Source organism: Botryllus schlosseri, chromosome 11, assembly GCF_051294905.1.
Source record: "Botryllus schlosseri isolate E-star chromosome 11, Bs_hap1, whole genome shotgun sequence".
NCBI classification, from domain to species: domain Eukaryota; kingdom Metazoa; phylum Chordata; class Ascidiacea; order Stolidobranchia; family Styelidae; genus Botryllus; species Botryllus schlosseri.
This window is the reverse complement of record NC_137246.1, coordinates 8,266,071-8,278,081: the sequence shown is the minus strand read 5'-3', so window position 1 is coordinate 8,278,081 and position 12,011 is coordinate 8,266,071. Positions and strand designations below refer to the sequence as shown.

General features: G+C 39.2%; 1 protein-coding gene across 5 annotated transcripts in view; it reads right to left on the bottom strand.

Moving 5' to 3' along the window:
* LOC145451112 (MAPK/MAK/MRK overlapping kinase-like) overlaps positions 1 to 12,011 on the bottom strand; it is a 32,053-nt gene that overhangs the window by 1,553 nt on the left and 18,489 nt on the right. For 4 of the 5 annotated variants that reach the window (XM_080329599.1, XM_080329602.1, XM_080329601.1 and 1 more), the window contains exons 8-13: positions 9,365 to 9,466; positions 9,131 to 9,307; positions 4,481 to 4,613; positions 2,345 to 2,908; positions 1,652 to 1,813; positions 1,125 to 1,229 (exon numbers count right to left, since the gene is read on the bottom strand). In XM_080329599.1, coding sequence (XP_080185725.1) covers positions 1,125 to 1,229; positions 1,652 to 1,813; positions 2,345 to 2,908; positions 4,481 to 4,613; positions 9,131 to 9,307; positions 9,365 to 9,466 — 1,243 coding nt within the window. The remainder of the gene's footprint in view (positions 1 to 1,124; positions 1,230 to 1,651; positions 1,814 to 2,344; positions 2,909 to 4,480; positions 4,614 to 9,130; positions 9,308 to 9,364; positions 9,467 to 12,011) is intronic. The other variant, XM_080329603.1, reaches the window with a different exon arrangement.

Sequence of the window (12,011 nt, the reverse complement as noted above, 5' to 3'; positions counted from 1 at the left end):
GCATGCAAAAACTATCTCGAGTAGAGGTAGAATACTGCCGGTTTGATAACAACTGAAGTAACTTTTCAAGATGCATCATCGTGATGGACACAAAATGGTTGCTGCAGGCGAGTCATTACATGTCAACTAATCCATGCCATTCGGACCCACCATCTCAGATTTTCATGAAAATTGGCATGCGTACAAAACTTCATTTTCTAATCTCAGAAAAGTAAATTTTATCAAAATCAGTTAACTACAATAGAAGATATGGCCATTCAAAAATTGCTGTTTTTGTAATCACTCAAGCAGAAAAAAATGACAAAAATTTAGACGTGCGATTTAAATTTGCCATATTTTGGTCAAATTAAGGGTGTTGAGGGTGATGCTTTTAAACTTGGTCATTTACATCCTACTTCATATACCCCTTGTTCGACACCTGGGGTTGGATAGTTCGTCTTGTGACCACATGATTTTGTTCGCGCCTTCAGAAATCACTCAGTCATGCAAATCTCTTACTGACCAGGTTTTATCACCACGACCAAGTGCGAGGTATCGTTGGAAAGCTCTTGAAAGCTCTGTTCTAGTTTTAGTTCTAGATGCAGATTTTGAAAATTGAGTAGTTCTAGTTCTAGTTGCGGGTTTTGAATAGTGAGCAGTTCTAGTTCCAGTTTTAATTGCGCATTTTGAAAATCCAGTAGTTTGCACATGTCTGGCTGCTGTCGATGTTATAATAATCTGTTTTGTCATAGTCATTTCACGTGTAGAGTAATGTGAACTATCCTTATATTATTTTCTACTTCTGTGTACTGTCTTAAAACACTGCTGAAGTAAAAGTGGAAGTACTAAGTCCAAGTCTAAGCAGACTTGATGCCGCAAGTAATTATTATAGTATCAATTTGAGTACTTCATTCTACTTCAAAAGTAGTTCTAAGTTATTCTTCACAATGTCAGGTCATAATGAAATATAATCAGGCGATTAAATCTATTTGCACAGTCGTTTTACTGACTACATTTTCAAGTTACTTGATCCTTTACCAAATCCTTCACCAGCGACAAAATTTGGTAGCTACTCATATTCCGGATACAATGAGGTAGACATAGCGAGTGTGCTGTGCAAAGCACCATTGCCGCACAGTACTGACCTTGATTTTATGCTTAGGTAAATGTTTTGAACTCAGTAAATTCGGCTTGAGAATACCAGGTAAAAGAGTCGCCCCCTGCTGTTGGTGGCTGTGATGCAGCGGTACCTGAATGAAAGATATTAAATAAGTCTGCGACCATAGATAAACAGTTAGAACCAACGAAGAGAACACGAGCTTGTGCTCAAATTAGCTTCTAGATTAAGAAAGTGAAATGTGAAACTGTCTACTGCATCAAATCACTTTGGTACACCAAGTTGAAATTAAAGTTTGATATTAAGTCCATGTAGCAATCTATATGAGACAAAAACAGGTAGGCCTAAGTTGCATGATAGGCTTACTGAATACGATTTATTATATGAAGAGATTTTCACATACTTTAATAATTCAGAGAAAACACAGTTGGAATGCCGTAGTAACAATCAGAAATGCTCAGGTCAGATAATCAACCTATCGAAAATGCAAGTTCCAAATGCAGCGAAAACACACGGAAATTGTCGCCTAAAAAGTGACATAAAATGTCAACTGACCTTGGGTAAAGTCGAGGACGGAAACGGGGGCTTCGACGAGCTTGTCGTGAAAGCAGATGGGCCGTGAATCGCAGTGCCGTTGACGGGGATAATTTGAGGCAAAGCGCCCGAACCGGCACCGTGACCTGTTCCTTGCTGGTCGATTAGCCTTCGCTGTCGCCGCTAAGAGAATAAGAACTTGTAAGGCATAGAATTAGCGACGTAGCAATGCAGCAATAATCGACGTACAATGGTATTAGGTAAATAAGTACTTCCACTTTTTCATAGTAATAAAGCAATTTTTGCCCACTAACAGTGTTCACTCAAGAAAAAGACAGATTTTATGAAGTACAACATAGTTGTAAAAACCCTAATCTTAACCCTAACCCTATATCAACAATCACATCATCCAATGCCAGAGACGTAATATCGTATGATACAGCTGTAATCTGAAATCTTGAAAGCTCTACTAGTTGCTGACAATCGCCTCTGATGAGTCTCGATCCAAAATATCCGGGTTTACAGCAATATGCATATCATGGTAAGTTTTACGGTTGTACTGATTTTTCATGGACCCCTTAAAACTAGTCTGTAGACACCAGCTTGAGAACCTCTCCTCTAAGAACTATACTAAGACTGTCGCTAATTTTCCCACGCATCTTCCCAGAATTACACCCCTTTCCTGACAGTAATGCCTGTAACTAGCGGACTAACTTTCAATTCCTTCACACCGTTCCCGACATTCTTAAACTTTCTCGACTTCTGATTCCTCGGGCCCTTATCCCCCTCCTCCAGCATGAAGTTCACCCTCTTCACTCTCGCAGACTTCGTGTCCGTGCTGGACGCGCCACTGTCCATATCCACCATTCTGGACGCCGTTATCTCGCCCGCAAACTTATCCTTATGCGCGTTGCTACCTTTCAGCGCAGCCGGCTTGGCGACTTTGCCTGGTTTCCCGTTCTTCTTATATGGCCAGCTCAAAGAGGAGTTGCTGTGTTTGCTGCCGGTGGAATGGAAGCTTTTTGTTACTTCCATGTAATCGTGGTATCCTGTTCGCGCCGGGGTTTTGTTGCTGGGGTAGGTTTGTTTTGAATGCTTCTTCTGGCCGCGCTTGCTGCTACCGATCGAGGACTTTGAGTTGGAAGGTTTTAATTCTTCCATCGGCAGTAACGTGATGTTGTGTTTCGACGGTTTTAATATGATTTCTTTCGAGGAACCGGGGCTTACTCCGAGGCTCCCCGCAAATTCCTTGAGTAAGGGCAATCTTCCGTTCGGAGACTAAATACGTATCAGAACGAGCTTATTAGCATTGGCACCTGCTAACATTCTCTAAGACTAGATAGTGATGAAGCACTTTTTCGAAGCACTGTAGTTGTTAGGGTGTTATGTATTTAGAATGCTTCGGCTTCTGGATGAACAGTTTTAACGATTTGGAAAAAATAGTCAAAATAAATGTTCAGATAAGTTTTCGTCGCTTTCTCATCTCTCTTTCTCATCTTGCATTCTCGGATCAACTGCCAAAAGTATGCGAACTCTCGACCAATTCTACTCTTTAAACTACATGAGTACTTTCAAACCTTTAAATTTCTACTTCCACTTGAAGTCATTTTGACATGAAACGGCATGCGCTACTTGTCCTTGCGATCAAGTACGGTACACATCTGCGGGCGTTACTTCTACATTTCCTCGAGTAGAAACACAACACTCACTGCTATGGCCAACCTATGAACATTCCTAGATGCAAGTCTGACTTAGCCTCTTGGAGGTTACATATACATCAGTTATCCGCACGACATTCAACTTGAATACTGATACCTGCCTCTACTTGAGACGCTGCCTGTTCTACAGCTGTCAGTACCGTATGAGATTACCGTGAGACTAGCTTCTGAAAAACACCTCACCAATCTATACCACCTAAAAGCCAGCAACAACAATATTCTAGCTTGCCCAACGGCAGAACCGGCCAACGCGTGGTTTGAGTGGCCCGCGAGATAATTTCCGAAATTTCTAATATCATCAAAAATGGATTGCACAGATTATGAGCTTGCGAGGCGAACCAAAAATTTGATTAGTCGTGCCGCAACACCTGAGATGTGATGACTAAAATATCAGTTCCGACGCATTGACAGATCCATCAGCCATTCACATATTGGTATGTCTTCGTACACTGAAGCAGAATAATGTGCGATAGATTTATCAAAGGTAAAATTTTTCTACAAGCTTGGCGCAACGTGTTGTCACTCGATTTCTTGTTTTTGATATTGTTGCCCTTTTGTGAAAATGGAAGAATACCTCATGTATCAGATTGAGTCACACTATACTCGCGATTACGAGACAAAGTGTCGTTCAACATATGCGACATTGCGTTTGCGCTCGCAGTAACACCGCCGACTATGAAACCTAGGAACGAAATGATTGACGCATGTTGGTCACAGCTTTCGATATCGATATGTCCATGCGCTGAATAGCCCAGTCCTCGCAAACTTAGCCTAGCGATACACAACATGCCCGCAATATAGTCAAGTGGCAATATTATTGACCTTCGCGCTTCGCGCAATAGTTCGTCTATCGAATGTGGCCCTTTGGCTGAAAAGGTTGGCCAGCCCTGCCCTATGGTATATCAGTTTTAGAACCCATATAAACTTGGATCATGGCTCTATCCGTGTCCATTGCTTACACAGTTCTAAAGCAATCTGTTCTTGACAACTTATCTAGTACCGGTAACCCTAGCATCCATAGCTAGTTAGCTACCCTCTCTGAATTAATGGCAAGAAGACAGTATCCCTGAGATTGACGTGAGAATCACATTTTTTCACCTATAAACATTATGGTTTTTCGTATCGAACTTACCCTTTTCTTTTGAATCTGATTTTGTTTCCATATCGGTACGTCACCAGCGTTTGATGACGGCGCCGCCTTGCTGGACGTAGTTTCGTTGAATCGTGCGGCTTGCTTTGCCTCGTGAAGTCTTTTGTCGGCCTCCCTGCATTGGTGAGAATGACATATGACAGAAAAGTTTCGGGGCAAAATTTTTTTATCGGACAGTTGATGAATGATACGCAAAAACAATCGATCGATCCCTGTTCAGGCGTTGTGAGTAGCCTATTTCAATATTAAAGATATCCGGCTGATTAAAGAGTATGTTTGAGTGGTATGTGAGGTATGATATGGTAGTGAGTGAGTGAGTGTATGCTTAGTGTGTTACAATCAGATATGGTCAGTATGAATCACTGATTCAAAATCAAATCGAATCATTTTTCATGCCGTACGACTGGAATCAACAGGAATAACAACATTTTGGAGAAAGAGGCTTTAACAGAAAGCTTCCAATAACAATAGTAACTGTTATCTGACTCGTTTTGGGTGATCTCACACTGCAATACCCTTTTGAACTTGAAGTGATATTGTATATTAACACTTCAATAAAAGCACTCAATGACAATGCTCTCCCCCTGAGACGCGATTCTGTGTCCAGTTGAAATCAACCAACCTTATAATATTTTTTTCGATATAAAAACGATCATATTTTCTACCACAGAATCACATTCGAGTTAAGGTAGTTCTGGCATTATCGTATAATGTCTAAATTTGTATTTTCCAATGCTTTTCCTATTTGTTTTATCATATCCGAGCCACAACTGAGCAAGGTTAGCCTGCTTGAATAGTTCACTAGTGTGACTGACAAACGCCAGCAACGCAAACTAAATGGTCCACTGACCTGTTGTAAAGCATTTTCATGCTACCAGACAACATAAAATCAGGGCTCGGAGGAGGGTTCATGTATTGAGAATGCCTGGTCATTGCCAATGAATGAATCGAATCAGTATTGTGTGACATTATCATTCGCATATGCTTGATTCACTGGACTACAATCCAACCAAATACCAAATTCTTTCAACATTCAACGCTAAACTTGCACTTTTCCAAAGTCGATATCTATAATATTGCCTACAATTCAACAAACTAATCTGTTAATTACAAAAAATCCGTTACTCTTATACGGTTGTAACAATTCTAACTCATAATATTATTGAGCTTCTTACACATATTTCAAATTTCAAGACCAGAGCACACCAATGAATAAAGTGTACAATCACATACAATTGCATCTATGATTCCTCTGTAGGCCTACAACTGATTTTCATTAAAACAACCTCCTGTCTACCCGGCTCTGGCCAAATTATATTTACCAAGCCATGTGTAGCAGCTAATCGACGCCTCAGTTCAACCAGACTTCAAAATATCTCTAACGATCAGATGTGTACACAAGTTCATGAGTACCGGGCATGGTTGTTCTTGCTCACCATGATGTTGTGGTTAGCTATCTGTGGTTTCTATGATATTAACATTTAATAACGTATACCACATACCCGCATCAGATCTCATGTGCTCACCACCTTTCAGGGTTAAATTCATGATCATTTGATTTCGGTATTACATCAGAGCAATGAATCAAATGTGCTATTCCAAATAATAGCACTGGGGGAGGTGTTGGCTTTGTTGGTACAGATGATTTGAACAGAATACCACTTAATCTTGGACAATAAGGTGAGAGTCTATGATTCTATAATGAATTTTTCGCTAATCCCATTCCCATCAAAGCATACTCTACACTCTAAAGTAGCCTACAATTCATTTAATACCAGTAATAGGTGAACGTGGGAAGACTTATTTTAACAATATTTGATGTTTTTTTGATACAGTTGAAACAGAGTTGATGTTTCTAACGGGACAGTGCTGTGCAGAAACTTCAACAGAATTACACATAACAAATGTGATATCAAAGATTTCTCATAAAATTAAAGTTTCAGTTCTTTGTTTTAAGCTGTATACCGTACTTTTGTCGTGATTACATTAACTGGGTTTGGCATTTTCAATTTTGAAAGTTCACCGGTCCTCAAGATTTGTTTTGAAATTGTACTGGGTAACAAGCTCAAAAAGTTGAGAACCCTGAGCATGAGCTAATACCTAGTTAATAGAGTTTTTTTAAAAGGCAGTTTAACACAGTTAAACTATTTCTCGGTAACAAGTCATGACGACATCTCGACTTTATTCTGTGAAGCCTTTAGGCTATGTATTCATGACAATTAATGACTGGCCAATGTGTACCTTCAGAGTTCACACCAGCACTCATCGACAACTATCGAGCATACTCATGACAAAACAATGTTTACCATCTATCTGAAGGCAACTTTCCATGGCGTCATGAGCACAGTGCCGGTAAAGACTGTTCAGGAGAATACATAGCCTACATAATAGACGCCGTTATTACAACCATGATCAAACTTAACAAGCCCTTGGGTGGATTTAATGAAATGTCCACCATGTCCACTCGAAAATATGTTTCCATAACTATTGTTACTGAAAATCTCACTTGCTCTCTCCACGAAACACAGCCAGAGAAGGCTACTAGATTTTGCAAATTATACTACTTACTCAGGTGGCTATGTTTTAGACTACTTCCACGGCTACTCAACAGTTTTTTATGCGAAACTACTGACTTTTTACACGTTGTATTTTGTCAAGATGTAAGTGGTAGAGGGATATGCTTGCATCATGGTGATATTGCCACGACAACTGGATGAAATAGCCCGGCTGTTCAACGTTAACTGATATTAATTATAGTATTGAAAATTGTACCTAGAGCACCTAATGGCAGTGTCGTTAGTCATAGTCGCAAAGATGCACCATACAATATCTTAAGTGGCCACGTTCGATTACGTGCTAACAGTATGTGGCCCATCAACTAGACTTTACTGTTAGAAACAACGCTACTCACTTGAGCAGCTTTCAGATCCTAATTTTCTATTGCTACTGGAAGTAGGTTTGACATGTCATTGAAATTGGAACCAGCACATCAAATTCTACTTCATAGCCTAATGTTACTTCTACTTCTAATTAGGCAACGACGATGACTACTTTGAGTACCTCTGAACACAGCAAACTATCTAAGTATAGGTAGCCCTACTTAGCTTTAAAAATAGCAATTTGCAAAAAACAGGCAGAAATACACAATGCAGAATGCCAATAACCCAGCCCTGTTCAACTCATCTCAAAGCACTCTCGCTCTCGTAGCACACCGACAAGCTCTGACATACATTTTGACAATACCATCATTAAAAACCGGGATGCAGGAATGAACCTTCGCTATGTAGACTTTTACGACTAAAGAGCACAGGAATAATTCCAGTGCGATACCTAAATTTATTTGTTTAGCATTCAAACTTTTATGTGAAATCTGTTCCAACACAAACTAAGACATCCATTCACCGGATGTAGTTACGATTCCGTTAAACAAGTAGACAAACAAATGATGGTTGCGGGAAGGAATTTATTACAAGTCAAGTGTTTCTAACGTTTAGAAAAATCCACGTATTAAATCTTGCTGATATAATCTAATGCTAGATGCAAGACGTTTTTTTTCTTCTCGGAATCCAGAACAAGGACCAACAATTCAGAATATGTTTGCATCAACTAGAGCCTGCCAGAAACAGACATAGGAAGAGCCTAAGGAAGGCATATTCGATTCAAGTAAATTAAATTGCATCTTATGGATAAAACTTCATGGTTACAGGGAATTGATTCCAATTATTGTGGAATAATCATAATATCAGCTTAATAATAAGCCACAAAGACAGTATTGTCCATATGCCAATCGCAATAAACCCTTTGAAAATAAATTAATGAAAAGTGGATTTCCGAACACTAAAATACACCAATTCGTGAGTTGGTCTATAGTGGAACTTTTTAACTTTCATGGTTTGTTTGAAAATGATGACTCAAATTCAGCAAAAGCCAAGTAAATTTGAGCAAACAATATATTTCAAAGTCAAGGAAATTGCCGAGCTTTCAACTGCTATTTACCGATTGTCAACTCTAGTCAGCCATTAATCAAAGAATCTAATATCAATCTCTTGCTTGGAATTCGGAGAGAATTCAGACCCGATAATGACAATTTACATGACACAACGTTGAGGTGTTAATACTGTTCAATTTGTCAACCGCAGATCATGCGAGAGTTGAATGGGCATCACGCATCAGTAGCACAGTATAGGTAAATTTCAACTTTTAACCATAGGGAAACGAATTAATCGTGGGAACGTAGCTTTTTTGCCTGGCAACTAGTTACCGTATCTAAATTAAGAAGTTGACTTGTTATTGCTGATAAAATCTGATCGGACATTCTATAATAATCCATCAGGTAGCCTTGTCTTGGGTTGCCAGTTTTATTAATAATATGGCGCCACCAATCACAGGCTAAAATTGAATTTGTTACCTCACTTGGAGGCGGCAAAGAGTGGTATCAAAATCTGGATTTTGAGTGCTAGCTTATTTTGGAAGTTCAATTACACGAGGTGAAATCTGACTATAGACTTGAAATTATCCACCACTAGTTTTCCCAATAGTTTCTACCTGCTACATTAATTGATACCAAGTGATATTGTAGTGACGTGATAATAATACAATATTTGACATGCTAAAACATAGGTCTTGGTTTACCTTAAGTCACGGAAGTAGGAATGCCGTAACGCTTGTTTCGCTGTTATCCTTTCGTCCGGGTCATAAGTGCACATCTTGTAAATGAGTTCAATGCATTGCTGAGACGCGTGCGGCAGGAGCTTTTCGACACCGGTGCCTTTCTTGGGTGGGAAATCGAAATTGATGCCACGATTTCGACTGAAAACAGGAGCCTTAGTCTTATTCTGCAGACGATGAGCCTTTTTTAGCACTCACTGCTTCATTTTGTTTAGTATGGAAGAGTCCGGCGTACCCAGAACGTCGTGGATCTTGGCGATTTGGTCTACTTCGTTGGCTCCCGGGAACAGTGGATGTAAACTGAACAAAGGTGCACATATTTCAAATATTTGATTACGGTACTTAATAACAAATATAACTTTTATCAATTGATTGATCACATTTTTCATAATGGGCAGTGGACACAGATATGGGACACAAGAGTTGAATCAATAACTATCACTAGTAAGGGATTTGCCTATTGAAACTTCCTACACATAGCACAACACATAAACTGCACATAAATACTGGCATACTGTTAAGCAGAGTTGTGTGCAAGACACGTTCCTGTTTCGGTACGGTACCAATGGTACCATATTTAATAAAAGAAAACAGCGGTGCTATTTCCATGACATGCTATTACGATATTCGCGAGAATGGAACAAAAGGGCAAAGGTAGAATAAGTGCTATAGTTTCAGGTCTTTAGCTGACGAGCATTGCATTGCAGTGGCTACTGGCTGGGATCCAACCCTCCTCACAGATTTGCAAAGGATTGGTAACTATAAAATGATTTGCTTGAATAGTTATGCGAAATCATGTTCATTGGAATTGCCTATTAGTTTTCTGATGCAGCAAAATTTCAATTCTGAAGCGAGGGCCAAGTTCACATTCGGAATTAGACCAGGGCGCAACAGCAGCCATTAACCAATGTCTGAAAGAATATTTCGCTATTACGATCGAGGTTGGAATTCTGTGGAAATGTGTACAGAAAACATTTATTGTACTTCAAAAATCGGGTGTAGGCCTACAATAATTACGGTACACTAGAAAATTGCAGTCAATGACCCAACTGCACTAAAATTCACCAATGAATGAAAGAATCATGGAAAGTAAGTGTAACGGCAATTCTTTTCACCCAGTTAAGACCAACACATATCAACTTGGTAATACTGTATATTAAATTAAGTCACTAAGCACAGCAGATGAGCAGGCATAGGTTGGTATATAGGCCTACTCTGGAAAATGTTAATGATCAGATGAAGCCAAATTCAACAGATACCTCATACATGTCTTTATTTCTATGGTACTCGGATCAGGAGAATGTTGATTTAGTCACATGGTGAAGGACATTTAATAATAACAATCTGAGGCCGCTTACAAATATTATTACTGAGTTGCGACCACAATCCGTTTCAAGAGATCATAAAGTGGAATACAGATACCCACCATCCTGTATGGCTCAATGACTGACGAAAATCTAATTTTTGTGCTGGTTCTTCACTAGATAGTAAACGACAAGCCATTGACTGTATAACATCCAGCAGTCAACTAATATTCGGATGTTGAAATGAGACACAGTCTATCAATTGCCATTTGCCAATTATTGCACTTAAATATCAATTTAATGAAGTCCATAGCTCAATAGCTGATATAGTATTGCCAAGTGAAGGAAAACATTCTTGCATGATTTCACAATAGGTAAATTTTGGCATTTATAAGAGTTGGTGATTTTCGATTGGGTGGACTGGTCCAGCTACAACACAAGTAGGAAGAAGGCTGTTCATTTTCGCTCACAAAACCGATTTGCTAGGTTGACGGTGATAAGAAGGACCCGCACCACCATAATTGCAACAGAACTCTGACACGGTGACTTGAGAAATATCTTTCCAGAATTTGGAAATCGTAAGCATTAAAATCACCCTCTAAGTAGGTATATGTCCACATATGGGCCACAAATCCAAACTAACACACTTATTTTACCAATCCTATTTGGCCCATGATTTCATTACATCGTCACTGGACTGCCCAATTGTTATAGGTCCTTAGGTCCATATTTGGTTGTTTCTATCACTATTAGGAAAATGGTATTTTGTTTTTAGTTGGATCTCATGTCTTTATGTATGTACCGTAGTGGAAATCAATAGTTGACTAGACATAAACAATTAAACATATTCATTTTCAAAGTAAATTGAAAACAGAATTGATTTATGTCTAAAGTATGGATAAACCTCTTTGACCATACTTGACTAAGGCTTTATGTTGATCAGCAGGGTTGTAATGACTCGAGTCACGAATTCCTGAGTCGAGTTATTTTTTCGAATGCTCAAAATGACTCGACTTCACTCGAGTCAATTAGTGTATTCACCCGACTTGTATTCGAGTCATTGTGCAATGTGCATGACTTTAACCCAGTCATATGACTCGAGACAAGGATGGCCAAGACAGACAGTTCATTGTAATTTCCAATAGTAGAGTCACCACATTATTGGTATTTCGTCTATCAGTTCTGATACTTGGAAAACATGGGGCCAGAAAATGTTAGGTCTGAGGAAAATTACAATATTATGAATGCGAGCCATTCTATATCAGTCGAGCAGAGTTGAAAAAGTGCGTTGAACCGGATTGAAATCAAAACTGAGCGGTGAACATAATGACTTTGACTCAGACTCGAGTCATAATACTATGTCTTGAACTTGACTCGATGGTGAATTGAAAATAACTCGACTTGACTAGAGTCAAAACTGTAAAAGTGAGATTGACTTGTGACTAGTTTAAAATACTAGGCTACCATTACCTATTAGGTTGCGCGATCTAAATTTATGGACTGGATGACAAGTCTACGATGTCACTGCAGTGAAAAGTGGA